The sequence below is a fragment of the Aquarana catesbeiana genome, linkage group LG02 (genome assembly GCF_042186555.1).
Source record: "Aquarana catesbeiana isolate 2022-GZ linkage group LG02, ASM4218655v1, whole genome shotgun sequence".
NCBI lineage: Eukaryota > Metazoa > Chordata > Amphibia > Anura > Ranidae > Aquarana > Aquarana catesbeiana.
In genome coordinates this window covers 168,161,523-168,176,635 of record NC_133325.1, presented here as the reverse complement: position 1 = coordinate 168,176,635, position 15,113 = coordinate 168,161,523, and the positions used below count along the sequence as shown (strand labels likewise).

Genomic DNA, 15,113 nt, shown 5'->3' with positions numbered 1-15,113 from the left:
ACCAGTGCCTCCTAATCCTAGGATATAAATGGTTACCCTTCCACCCAAATGTGAATTAATCCAGTAAATTATATACTAAATAAATCAAACAATCAATAAACATTCCCTCTAGTGCGTGAAGAATAGATATCTATGAATTACTAAATGCAAATTATCCTTTTATAATGAAACCTGTGCATTAATAACATTGATCTGAAAATGCATCTTGACACCCAATAGTTCATGCAACTCCCCGTGCTCTCACCCGTATGACTGAGCAGGTGGAGAGTGTAATCAAAGTTCAATACTACCACATTTAGAAAGTGCAATATTAGTGAAATATTGAGAAATTTTTTTTTTTTTTTTGAAAAAATGAAACCTATAAAAATTATCAGGAATAAAAATTATCGTATATGAAAAAGTCCCAAATTACAGAGTTCCAACATAGATATAATTGCATAGAATTGCATGAAGTTCCACCATGAATAGGATTCCTGTGGATAGTGACTTTTGTGATGACATCAATTTTAAATCCAGTGACTTGCGGTGCTCCCCCTCAAGGATCCCCACTCGCCGGCTCCCTACACCCCTGCAGGGGTAATAGGCATGTATTGTCTGGCCGTGGATGACATCTGGGATTCCAGTAGAGTTGTCCCCGGGGGTTCCCCTCCAGATATGGTATCTCCTTAAGTGATCCTGGTTATCCAAAAATATCTTGTATTTCTGTAAATCCCAGGCTCAATAAATAAGAACAACAGAATGGCTCAGTATGCAGACTGCAGTCACTGGAGCTCCACTCTGCACAGAATTCATGTACAGTAAACATGTGCCCTCCACTTCCTGTAGTATTGTCTATTGGTTTTGAAAAATGGAAGAGAGGAAAAATCAGAAGCACCACATCCCAGAAAGTACATTTGTAATGAGAGGGGACATTGGGGCCAGGTACAGGCCCCGGGACTTTTAACGGTGCTGAGGTAAATGAGGTAGAAAAAGTAGAATAAAAAGATCTTTTATTTAACAATCTTAAAAAAAACAGACAAAGAAAAAAACACTTTTACAAAGCAAATAGGATAATTGATACAAAAGTTGATACCACTTTCTCAACATGTTTCGCTTTCTTAAGCTTCTTCAGGAGACATAATGTGGCATTAGATCAACTATAAGGTAGCAATAAGAATTTTATGTCTGCTAAAATATAATGTATATCCATTAAGTCAAAAAAGGACAATTGTTGAAAAGAATCATTAGAGAGAGTTTTTACAATATATAGACCCAAAGGTGGAATGTATCGTAAAACGAAGAAATAATATAGATAAAAAATAATGTATATGAAAAAAAAAAAAAAAACCACACACAATACATATGTGTACACATTTGATTCAGCATACATCACGTCATAACTTGTACATTGATCTTACCCGTAAATCGGGGGAAAAAAAGAATCTAAGTTTTACAAAGGAAATCTGTGCAAGCGGAAAATTCTCCCTCCAGTCCGCACCTCACTGATTAGCATGCAGAGAGGGATAAAAAAGATTGCAACGGTGGATGAAATTCTCTGGAAACGAGAAAAAAGGGGTGTCATAGGATCTGATGCATAAGTCAAAAGCATAAATAAGCTAACATTAGGCGAAGTAAAAGGAATAGCAGTGTTGCAATAAAGTACCTTCAATATAGTAAGTAGAATCAATTCATAAATAAAGGATCAACATCCAAAAGATGATGAAAAGTCTGATTGCTGAATATGCAGATAGGTGGTTCTTTTTATGCAGCAGGATAGCAGCTGAACAAGGGGCAGGATGCAGGGTTCGAGCACCCACAAAAAATATAGTGGGTGGTCAGACCTAGAAGGTCATCTGCAGCCTAGCACAAAGAACCTATGGGTAAAATAACAAAAAATGGACTAAGTTCAAATACGTGATTAGGAGTAAAATAGATAAGGCTAGATATAAGGAAATCAAAGAACCAATCAGAGGAGCTTACTTGTGGGTGTAGAAGCCGATTGTAACACCAGCCAAAGGTATCCAGGGACGTCTGCCTGCCCAGCGTGTCTAGAGGGAATGACAGAGAGTAGCGGGAAAGCCCGCTTTTTAAACCTCTCCAGCGTGACGGCGTCTGACTCGCCGCCACGCTGCGGACCGAGAAGAGGCAACCGCGCATGCGCGTGCCTCCCGGCCTCAGTGCGGAAGCAGCTTAAGCGGCGTCAGAGGTCTTTGATTGACCCGCGGCCATCTTTGAAAGTCCCATGCCCAGGATAGGCACTACGGAAGCCCTAAGGCTAAGGGGAAATTAATAGATAAAATAAATAGACTATTCTCACGCATGAATAGCCGGGAGAGGCGACACTGCATTGGTTGTCAATGAAGGGGCAAACATACAGCCAAAACATTGATTAGGAGCTGAACCGATGAGTGCCCCGGGTGTCCATACATGCTAAAAAAGGAGTGGGAGGTGACGGGCTGGGAGGAGAGAGAAAAAACCCCAATAATGCACAAATTAAATACTGTGTCAATAATAAAAGTCTCAATGGAAAATCGCATTTAGAGTGTAGAGTATAACCTCAAAATTCAAAATCCATAAACCATTAATTCTAACAGATGGAATTGGAAACACGATATAAATTGTGTGGGAAAAAAAAAAAAAAAAAAAAGGAATGTATTACATACTGACAGACAAAATTTAAAGAAAGGGTTTGTAACTCAGAACGTCATTCAGCCCAGGATGTTTCAAAGCGTTTAGACTAAAAATCCATTTAGTCTCACGTTGTAATAAAGTCCTATCGTAATCTCCACCCCTTTCAGTTGGGGGGGTCGTACTCCAGGGCGAAAAAGTGCATTTTGCTGTCATCAAACTGGTGACATAACCCCATATGTCGACTGATGGGAGTTTCCATCTTTTTTTTATTTACTAAGGAAACATGGTCTCTAATTCTGTGGAAAAAGGGACGTTTGGTCTTCCCCACATAAAATGCATTACACTCGCATATCATAATATAGACTATACCGATGGATTGGCATGTGGCTAAAAAGTTTGGATTATAAAGCCGTCCATTTGGAAGAACGATATTGCGAGATGAATAAATGTACCTACAGAAGTCACACTTGTGACAGGGTATTGTTGCCTTGTTTTTAGTAGCAGTTACAGACAGGGGAGCATAGTGGCTGTGAACAATGTGATCCCTAATTGACCGAGATCGTCTGTAGGTGATCTCAGGGTGATCCTTGAGATGTTTGGACACCCTGGGGTCACCCATCAGCAAATACCAATGCTTCTGTAGCAAATCACGCATTTCTGATGTTGACCGGAAAAGGTTGTGATTACTCTTAAGCCTGGATCTGGTTTAGCATTGGTGCGGCCATGAATGAGTTGGCTGCAATCACTCTTTTTGGCTCTGAGGTAAGCTCTTTTAAGGCATTTATTACTATAGCCTCGTGCCTTGAGACGTGCTCTTAGTGCTCTAGCCTCGGATTCGAAGTGAACGTTTTCACTGCAATTTCTCCTTAGTCTTAAGTACTGTCCGTACGGGACATTATTAATGAGTGACAATGGATGTGAGCTGGTGGCGTGCAGGAGCGAAATTCGCATTATCGGCATTGAACCGAGGCTTACAGGTGGAGGAGGATGCTGGTGGTCGCCCGCTTCTTAACCGCGTAACTCGACCAATTCCTTTTACCGTATGCATTTAATTGTTTCCTTCTGTGAATTGAGTTTAACGTCTGTTCATGCAGTATTTACTGAGCATTTTTAGGATTTTGTGGTAAATGCCGCAAAAGGGTATAGTGAATTTACAGTTTCAGGATTGCTTGCAGTATTTAGGGAAAATGTGTCTGGACACCTACATGCCGCATGCCATCTGGTTATGTGAATGGAGCCCAGTCTTTTTTAAACCGCAAGCGACAGTCTGAAAGGAGATCCATGTATGTCTTTCTGCTGTGTGTGAGTCGCCTTCAAGGCTGAGGTACCTCCATACACACTGTCTTACTGCGATATAGCGGAAACCAACAAAAAAAGTGCGCTTTTTCTGTGGAGGAGCAGAAAGGTGCAGCCACCGCTTGCTCACAGATGTCCACATTGCTCAATTAATGCCAAAAGAGTAAACATTTCAGCCAATGGCTGCAGGTAAAGTGTTGGAGCGACTTCCTGTCTCTACCATAAATTTATTGTGGAGTGATGTTGGCATCAGGTGATGTGGGTGCCATTCCTGTTGGCTGTGTGATTCTCATAGATAAGATGGAATGTGCGAGGGATTGGGGGTGTGGCTGGGTTGAGAGGGGTAACTGTACTTACGAAGAGGAAGGCTCTGGCAGCAACCTCTTTCCTAAAGAGCTGCTAAGATGGACAGATAACCTGGTGACCTAGCTGTCACATGGACACGCCTAAAGAGGCAATGACAGGCTAGGGTTAGAGGCGAGAGCCCTTAGACTGTTGCTTTGTATGCCGGTAGCACCATGTAAGTCCCTGAAAACCTTCCCTTAAAACACCCTATTTATTTATTCATGCATTTTTATTTAGATAGGCAGCACTTTTCATTTTGCAAGGACCGTGTTCTCCCTGTAACAGGTAACATCCGATGAGATATTAAGTGGTATTTTGTTACTCGGTGGTGTTTCATTTTGCTTATACTTATTTCAAAGCCTCATTTTTTTTTTTTCCTTTGGCTGTTTATATGCCAAAAAGAGGGTGGAGATCTTGATTATTACAGAATGCAAATGTACATATAGGTTGAGAATTGGATTATCTGGGCCTTAATGGAAAAACTTAGTTTTTGCTATGTGGACATTTGCTTTTGATATAAGTTATAGCAGGGGTTGGCAACCCATCTATTGCATGCAGGTGACTGGTGGATCACGTCCCTTCCTTTCCGATTCCCTGACAGGATGTGGCATTTACTGGAACTGAACCTCTTTATGATTCCCCCTGTGGCAGCTGTAATGCAGAGCTCCTTCCTGTTCCTTCTGTGCAACTGAGGCTGCAGAAATGCAGATTAAGATGTGTCCTCTACCCCCTTTCTCTGTCTCAAAAGAGACAACAGAGGTCTGTTTAGACCCCTGATATTTCTCCAAAGCCCCCCCAACAAGTCTGCTAAAAAAAATTGTAATAAAAAAAATGTAAAAAATACAAAAAAACTATTGACATTGTCCACTGCCCTACTGACAAAGTCCTCTGCTTTACTGACTGACAGTGTGCACACACCGTCTGTTGCCCTACTGACAGTATGTACTGCTATGCTGACACTTACCACTTTTAAGATGGTGATTTTACAGTGACATTCGTTTTATTATATATTTCCTCACCTAAAAGTAACTTTTCATACTGAGGCGGTGTGCTTGCGGGATGTTCTGGAAAGTCCTGCAAGCAGCATCTTTGAGGCGGTTACACCTCTCCAAAAATGCTCAGCCCATTGAATTGAATGGGCAGTACTGCCAAAGCGCCACAACACGGGTGCTTTTAACTCTTCGGCCACAAAGCGCTGCTAAAACTAGCAGTGCTTTACCGCTAACGCGGAGCAGCTACAGTGTGAAAGTAGCCTTACAATATATTGAAGCCAGGCATTTCAGGAGGAGGTCGGCATATAAACAACCTATTTCCTACAGGACAGGTATGTATTCTACCTTCATTAAAATGTTGAAAACTCCTTCTGGCAGGATGACGGCCACACACTCCTGAAACCTGTCATAGTGGTCTGATGACGGGGTACTTGACAATTCTTGGATAATGAATTATAAATGTTGTGCAACTTACTTTTCAGTTGCTAAAAAATGCTCACTACTGGATAACTTTTTTGTAAGTACAAGAGAACATTGCGGAGAAGCCACTGTGCTGAGCATGACTGATAAGCAGAAACATTTTGTAAAGTAAAATACCCTTTTAAACTTTGAGGCATGACTTGACACTGCCACACTAAGGCCTGGTTCACACTGGTGCAACATGCGCTCCGACTTTGGGAGCACATGTCGCATGACATGTACAAATCGATGGTACCCTGTGAGAGCCGTCTTAACTGGTCTGACACAAGTCGGTCTGACTTTAGAAAAGGTTCCTGCTCTACTTTGGTTCGACTTTGGTCCTTTTTTAGCACATTCAGTATCATTGAAGTTGGATCAAAGTCAGATCCTCGTCCTAACCATTCGCCTTGTGACATCTGACATGGTGAGAACAGCAGCAGGAAAATGGAAATGGAATTTGTCACACTGGGATTGTGTTGATTGGTCAAAAGGACTATCCCAAAGTCAAAGCAAAATCGTATCCTGTTCACTCAAGTCGGATGGAAGTAGACCAGTGTCGCAGGGCAAAGTCGGAAGACAGTTGTATGATCGTGTGATACCAGTGTGAACCTCGGCCAGATCACTTTACAACAACCTATATTTATAAATATATGTGTTCTAAAATCTCTCTCCTCAACCCGCGTGATATATTTGAGAGGCTACCCTATATATGATGTTATAAAAATACATCAATATCCATTAGATAATTGGCTATTAGAAGGCGCCTGCGGCCTGCCCCCAAAAAATAGACTTTAGAACACCTTCCCATCCATTGGCGGATGGGACTTTTATTTAGAGATTTAAAGTAGATGTAAACCCTCACATATACCCAATGAAGTGAACAGCCTCAGATACAGAGAGATGAAACAAATTTCCCTACATAAATTTTACGTGTATATCTGCTGTCTTTAACTTTATATATTTTTTTAGAATGTTCAGATCCTGTTAGGAGATTTTCTCTTCCTGGTTAGCAGTGCACTGAAGTCTGGGCATACAGCCAAGACAGCTGATTGCAGGAAAGGCTCACAGCCCCTCTCCTAATAGAGACTTTCAGAACATCACCCAAATCGCCGAACCTGTACGTCAGTACTTTGACGCTAAATACCGTTGTTGTGGCAGCAGCTAGCTGCCATAACCCCAGTATTTTCAGGAACGGTGTGCGTTTCTCTATGATAAAAGTGGTCTCTGTGGCGGATTCGCAGCAAGATCGCTTTTATCGGTGGCGAGAGAGGGCCCCCCTCCGGTCGTCTACCGGAGCTGTCGGTAGCAGCGGAGACGATCACTTCCGCCCAATGCTCTTAAAAGGGAATTTTTTTTTTTATATTGCATTTTAGTGAAAATATGAGATCTGAAGTCTTTCTGACCCCAGTTCTCACATTTAACCCCCCTGGCGGTATTCCCGAGTCTGGCTCGGGGTGGATTTTACATACCAAAAGCGGTATCCCCGAGCCAGACTCGGGCTTGCATCGCAGGATCCAGGAAGAGTTTACTTACCTTGTCCCCTGGATCCTGCGATGTCTCCCCGCTGTGATCGGCGAGCCGCTGTGTCTCGCTCGATTCACAGTGCCGAGCTCCGTTCCCTGCGAGCGTTGCGACGCACGGGGACGGAGTTCGGCGGTAAATTCAAAAGTGAAACACATAGTATAGATACAGCATACTGTAATCTTACAGATTACAGTACTGTATCAAATAACTACACATCCCCTTTGTCCCTAGTGGTCTGCCCAGTGTCCTGCATGCAGTTTTATATATATAAAACTGTTCTTTCTGCCAGGAAACTGGAGATTGTCCATAGCAACCAAAACTGTCTCTTTACATCAAAAGTGGTTTTAGACCAGCTAGAAAAAAGCGATAATAAATTATAATCACTTGCAGAATTAAGCGATAGTGATTTGTGGGGAGATCCGTCATCAAACACTAAAAGTAATAAAAGCTAAAATTCTGCAACTGAGCAAATTTCAGTGTTTTTGATTTGATTACATTATTATATAATTTTTATTATTATTATATTATTATGTGTTTTAATTATTTATAGTTATTTATTATATTATAATTTTTTATTTCGTTTTTCAAACTTTATCATACCCGGGATGTCTACTAGACTCTTGTTTGGACAGATTTAAGTGAACTATTCCTGAGAATTACAGGCCTACAATATAAAACGCCAAATTTCTGTGCAAAATAATTGTACCGCTTTCAGCACCTAAAATCTGAAATAATCATACCGCCAGGGAGGTTAAGAGGTCATGTCATGCTTTTTTTTTTTCTATTACAAGAGATGTTTACATTCCTTGTAATAGGAATAAAAGTGACCCCATTTTTTAAAGGACAGTGTAAAAATAAAAGGTAAAATAAATAGGAAAAAAAAAATGTTAAAGTGCCCTGTCCCGCCGAGCTCGCGCGCAGAAGCAAACTTATACGTAAGTTGCTCCCACATATGGAAACAGTGTTCAAACCACACTTGAGGTATCGCCGCGATCTTTAGAGCAAGAGCAATAATTCTAGTGCTAAACCTCCTCTGTAACTCAAAACTGGTAACGTAAAAATTTTTAAACGTTGCCAATGGAGATTTTTAAGTGCCAAAGTTTGTCGCCATTCCACGCAATTTTGAAGCGTGACATGTTTGGTATCGATTTACTCGGCATAACATTATCTTTCACAATCTAGAAAGAAATTGGGGTAACTTTACTGTTTTTTTTTACTTTTTAACTAAAAAAAACAAAGTGTATTTTTTCCCCCAAAAATTGCACTTGTAAGACCACTGCGCAAATATGGCGTGACAAAGTATTGCAATGACCGCCATTTTATTCTCTAGGGCACAGGTGGCAAACACAACCATGCCTTGTCATGCGGTTGCCAGCCTCCACCTCCTGTTCTCACAGCTGCTTTCCGCTGTCACAAACAGGTCTCCGTAGCAGCCGGAGTAATCTCTTCCTCTGCTCTCCTCCTCAGTCTCCCCAGCGGCGCCGACTGTGTGTGTAGCTTAATCGCATGCGCTGTCGATCCTATGCAGCTTTTCATTGGCAGAGGTACCTGGCAGCTGTGTGTTCCAATCTACATGTTGTAAAGTAATTTAGTGTTGGAGCACCAAGCTTAATTATATATTTTTTTGCAAGTTGTTTAAATTGTGAAAAACACTTAGGCCCCTATCACGCTTGTGTGACTTGTCCTGCGACTTGGGACTGCAAAGTCACATGACAAGTCGTACCCCATGATTTCCAATGAGTACCTTTCATATCTGTGCAACTTCAAGTCGCAGCGACTTCAGAGTAGTCCCTGAATTAGTTTGGTCTGACTTTGATGTGACTTCAGGTCCATAGACCTAAAGATTACACAGGCATTGCTTTAAGTCGCGTCAAAGTCACACGACTTTCAGGTCGTACAAGTGTGAAAGGGGCCTTAAAGTAGCAGCTACACAATTTTTTTTCTTTTTTTTTTTTTTTTTTTTTTTTTTTTTTTTTTTTTTTTTTTTTTTTTTTTTTTTAAGGATTTGGTTTTGCAATAGAAGAACATATGTACATTTTTTGGGAGCTGGTGCCTACTAATAACTATCTAATGACTTGACACTGGTTGAAGGAGTGTTCATTCCTTTTCTTTTAATCCCTTTTTTTTTTTTTTTTTTTTTAGATCAATGAACTTAATCAAGTTCCAGTTCCAGTGATGCTCTTGCCAGATGACTTTAAAGCCAATTCAAAAATTAAAGTGACAAATCACCTTTTTAACAGGTAAGATTAAAGGGCTTCTACAGTGGATGTAGAAAAGACTCACCCCCCTTTAACCACTTTAGCCCCTTTAAGGATTTGCCCCCTTAATGACCAGGCCATTTTTTGCGATACGGCACTGCGTCACTTTAACTGGCACTTGCATGGTCGTGCAACACTGTACCCAAACATTTTTTCCCCCACAAATAGAGCTTTCTTTTGGTGGTATTTGATCACCTCTGCAGGTTTTATTTTTTGTGCTATAAACAAAAAAGACCAACAGTTTTGAAGAGGAAAAACATATATATATTTTTTTACTTTCTGCTATAATACCTATCCCAAAAATATAAAAAAGGAAATGTATTCATCAGTTTAGGTATGTGTGTCAGGTCCATAAATATTGGGACATCGACACAATTCTAATCTGTTTGGCTCTATACACCACCACAATGGATTTGAAATGAACAATATGTACTTTAACTGCAGACTTTCAGCTTTAATTTGAGGGTATTTACATCCAAATCAGGTGAACAGTGTAGGAATTACAACGGTTTGTATATGTGCCTCCCCACTTTTTAAGGGACCAAAAGTAATGGGACAATTGGCTGCTCAGCTGTTCCATGGCCAGATGTGTGTTATTCCCTCATTATCCCATTTACAAGGAGCAGATAAAAGGTCCAGAGTTCATTTCAAGTGTGCTATTTGCATTTGGAGTCTGTTGCTGTCAACTCTCAATATGAGATCCAAAGAGCTGTCACTATCAGTGAAGCAAGCCGTCATTAGGCTGAAAAAACAAAACAAACCCATCAGAGATAGCAAAAACATTAGGTGTGGCCAAATCAACTGTTTGGAACATTCTTAAAAAGAAAGAACGCACCAGTGAACTCGGCAACACCAGAAGACCAGGAAGAGCAGGAAAACAACTGTGGTGGATGACCGAAGAATTCTTTCCCTGGTGAAGAAAACACCCTTCACAACAGTTGGCCAGATCAAGAACACTCTCCAGGAGGTAGGTGTATGTGTGTCAAAGTCAACAATCAAGAGAAGACTTCACCAGAGTGAATACAGAGGGGTCATCACAAGGTGTAAACCATTGGTGAGCCTCAAACAGGAAGGCCAGATTAAAGTTTGCCAAACAACATCTAAAAAAGCCTTCACAGTTCTGGAACAACATCCTATGGATAGATGAGACCAAGATCACCTTGTACCAGAGTGATGAGAAGAGTATGGAGAAGGAAAGGAACTGCTCTTGATCCAAAGCATACCATCTCATCAGTGAAACATGGTGGTGGTAGTGTCATGGCGTGGGCATGTATGGCTGCCAGTGGAACTTGTTCTCTTGTATTTATTGATGTGACTACTGACAAAAGCAGCAGGATGAATTCTGAAGTGTTTTGGGCAATATTATATGTTCATATTCAGCAAAATACTTCAGAACTCATTGGACGGCGCTTCACAGTACAGATGGTCAATGACCGAAGCATACTGCAAAAGCAACCAAAGAGTTTTTTAAGGGAAAGAAGTGGAATGTTATGCAATGGCCAAGTCAATTACCTGACCTGAATCCGATTGAGCATGCATTTCTCTTGCTGAAGACAAAACTGAATGGAAAATGCCCCAAGAACAAGCAGGAACTGAAGACAGTTGCAGTAGAGGCCTGGCAGAGCATCACCAGGGATGAAACCCAGCGTCTGGTGATGTCTGTGCGTTCCAGACTTCAGGCTGTAATTGACTGCAAAGGATTTGCAACCAAGTATTAACCACTTGCCGCCCGCCATATAGCAGAATGACAGCGGCAAAGTGGTTTCAATAACCTGACTGTGTCATATGATGTCCTCAGGATATTAATCCGCTGCGCGCCCCCGGGGGCGCTCATCATGGCGATCGTTGTTGCGGTGTGTCAATCTGACACACCGCAACTCCGATCTAGGTAAAGAGTCTCTGACGGAGACTCTTTACCACGTGATCAGCCGTGTCCAATCACAGCTGATCACCATGTAAATAGGAAGAGCCGGTGATCGGCTTTTCCTCACTCGCGTCTGACAGATGCGAGTAGAGGAGAGCCGATCGGCTGTTCTCCTGACGGGGGGTCTGTGCTGATTGTTTATCAGCACAGCCCCCCCTCGGATCCCTCCCAGGACCACCATCATGCCGCCCAGGACCACCAGGATGGCCATCCACACTGGACCCCCAGGTATGCCCCCCCTAGACCCCCAGGGAAATGCCAATCAGTGCCCAGGCAGCTGCCAATCAATGCCCAGGCAGCTGCCAATCAGTGCCCACTCACAATGCCTGCCAGTGCCACCAGGGATGCCTCAGTACCTCATATCAGTGCCACGTATCAATGCCCAGCAGTGCCGCCTATCAGTGCCAGCCATAAGAACCCATCTTTGCAGCCTTTCAGTGCCCACCAGTGCCACCCATGAGTGCCCATCAGCGCTGCTTATCAGTGCCAATCGGTGCCGCATATCAGTGCCCGCTCATTGGTGCCGCCTTATCAGTTCCCATCAGTGAAAGAGAAAACTTATTTACAAAATTTTATAACAGAAACAAAAGCAAAACTTTCATTTTTTTCAAAATTTTCGGTCTTTTTTTATTTGTTTAGCAAAAAATAAAAAATGCAGAGGTGATCAAATACCACCAAAAGAAAGCTCTATTTGTGGGAACAAAATGATAAAAATTTAGTTTGGGTACAGTGATGGATGACCGCGCAATTGTCATTCAAACTGCGACAGCACTGAAAGCTGAAAATTGGTCTGGGCAGGAAGGTGTATAAGTGCCCTGTATTGAAGTGGTTAAGAAGTGAAAGTTTGATGGATGATTGTTAATCTGCCCCATTTACTTTTGGTCCCTTTAAAAAGTGTGAGGCACATATACAAACTGTTGTAATTCCTATACTGTTCACCTGATTTGGATGTAAATACCCTCAAATTAAAGATCACCCCCTTGTGTCAGTATTTTGTTGAACCACCTTTATAATTACAGCTTTTAGTCTGTTGGGATATGTCTCTACAAACTTTGCACATTTAGATTTTGCCACTCTGTGCAGAACTGCTGAAGTTCAGTTACATTTGATGGTGGTCGTTTGTGGACTGTAGTCTTTAAGTCATTCCACAGATTTTCAATGGGGTTTAAGTCGGGGCTTGGACTAGGCCATGCACAGACATTCACCTTTTTATGCTTCAACCACCATGGTCATTTTATACTGTGTGCGGACTAGGTCGAAGCCGCGGCCTCGCCTAAAAACTCCTGCCTGCATCTCCTCAGGACCGCGCTGACACCGCGTGGATGAAAAAAAAAAATCTAAAAAAATCGATTTGCTTAAATTTTGAATCGATTTGATCTCTCAACTCGATTCAAGATTTTGATCGATTTTTTTTTTTTTTTTTTACCCAGCCCTAGTACAGACCTATGCAGTTTGCTTTTGATCTGTTTCTGCAGTGCTTTTTGCTGTGCGTTTTCGATTTTTGCAAATGTGATTTTGCTGCGATTTGCGTGTTTATGCTTTTTTTTTTTTTTTTTTTGGCCAATTTGTTGTTGGGCAGATAAAAAATAAAACAACACACATTGCTGCAAAAACACACTACATGCTTTTTTCTGCAGCTTCTCCATTAAAGTATATTGAACCAAAAAAGCACCGTTTTGCGTTGAAAATGTCCTTGACAATTTCCAAATACGAAGCGGCTGAAAAAAAAAAGCATAGATGTGAATGTGTCCCATAGGAAACCATGATAAATTAATTGTAGTGTGTTTCTGCAAAAAGCACCAAAAAACACATACTGTATTTATTGGCGTATAACACTCACTTTTTCACCATGAAAATCGGGTGCAAATAGCATGTGCGTGTTATACGCCAATACTTAAATTTTAGCTGCCTCGGAGGGGACAGGGAGTGGGGCGGGACGAGCACCGTCAGATTACATGCAGTGAGAATCTCCTGTTTACTTGGCAGCCTCTGTAATAGGAAGTCCCGTCTCCTGGGCCGCCATTGGACCACTGTTCTGTCTATCATAGGATTCTCACTGCATGTAATCTGTCGGCACTCATCCCGCCCCCCTCCCTGTCCCCTCTTGCTGCAGATGGGCATCGATCAGGCTGCATTGAAGGCAATGGCGAGGCTGCTGCATTGAAGGCAATGGCGAGGCTGCTGCATTGAAGGCAATGGCGAGGCTGCTGCATTGAAGGCAATGGCGAGGCTGCTGCATTGAAGGCAATGGCGAGGCTGCTGCATTGAAGGCAATGGCGAGGCTGCTGCATTGAAGGCAATGGCGAGGCTGCAGATGGGCACTGACCCTTATTTTGCTTCAAAGTTCCTTATTTAAAATTTAAGTTTTTTTTCCTGAAATTTCCCTCTTAAAATGAATGTGCGTGTTATACGCCGATAAATACGGTAAGTGTGAACCAGGCCTAAGACGTTTAGTAAAATAATGGGGTTAAAAAAATGAACCCTTTATATAGTGCAAAAAGAGCAAATCACTACTGTAAGGGATTCATTATTTTACTGTGGAACAGTGAAAGTAGTAATTACAGTAGCGATTTTTTTTTTTTTTTTTGCTCTTTTTGTACTATAAAGGACTAATTTTAGTCTTTTTTTTTTTTTTTTTAACCTCATTGTTACTGGCCGATTAATCGATTATGAAAATAGTAATCGATTAGTTGTCGAATAATCGATTAGATGTTTTGGCCCTATATAGTATGTTCCTGTTTAAAACTACGACTGCCCCCAGTGTGTCTGTGATGGATCCGGTTACACCTAAATTAAAGGAGAAGTCCAGCCCGGACTCGTTTGCCTGGGCTTCTCCTAAGGGTCACAGAAGTCCAATTCGTTTTGCACTCCTGTGACCTGTTTTCAGCAGAGAGCTGTCAGAAGTCCGCTCTATGCTGACGTCACCAAGATCAGTCCAGGCACCGCGGCATTGCGGATCTAGACCCGGAAGTCTGGATCCGCCAGGTGCCTGGACTGAGGGCCGCTCCCCGCCCCTTCACAGCTCAGCGCTCCAGTCAGCATGGGGGAGGAGAGCTGCGGATTAACAGTCAGCAGCTCTCCTCTCGGGGAGCTGAGAGAACCGAGCCATCAGCGGCGTTCGATAGCTCGGTTCTCAGTGCAGAGACGTTGGGGGACAGATGCAGCATCAGACCGATGCTGCATTCACCTAGGTAAGTATGAATATGGGATAAAAGCCAAACCCATACTTCTTCTTTAACAAATCTTTGGTAGCCCTGATTGAGAATGTCCCAATCTTAAAGCCTGGTGGATGGAAGGTTTTAAGGCCCTCCTTAAATACGTCTTGCTCTTTTGACCCTAGTTGTGGCTCTTCCCCTTGGCCTTCCAATACAGGTCTTCAAAAAGTTTTCGGGACACAGCCCTCTTACTGCTGTGTTTTCAGGGAATCTACATGATCAGATGTTTGGATGTTCTCCTCTTGATGGAATTCTCTGCCAAGGCCCTGGCAGTTAATTTTACATGTGCTTTAGGGTGGCTTCTCAACCTAATTAAGTCTTCATTGGATCCAACCTGTCTAGGGCTAGTCTCAGATATGACCTAAGCCTTGGGTGGTCCTTAACCAGGAATGGCTGTTGACCAAACGAACCTATGTCTGACTCTATGGTCTAAAAAACAACCTGCATTCTGATTTGCATAAAAGATCTGGGCATCATGGTGGCCTCGCCT

The 15,113-nt window shown here is 42.2% G+C and overlaps 1 protein-coding gene across 2 annotated transcripts in view; it reads left to right on the top strand.

Moving 5' to 3' along the window:
- Positions 1 to 15,113, top strand: part of PIP4K2C (phosphatidylinositol-5-phosphate 4-kinase type 2 gamma) — a 174,482-nt gene that overhangs the window by 29,550 nt on the left and 129,819 nt on the right. For both annotated transcript variants that reach the window (XM_073613779.1, XM_073613778.1), the window contains exon 2: positions 9,369 to 9,466. In XM_073613779.1, the coding sequence (XP_073469880.1) occupies positions 9,369 to 9,466 (98 nt within the window). The remainder of the gene's footprint in view (positions 1 to 9,368; positions 9,467 to 15,113) is intronic.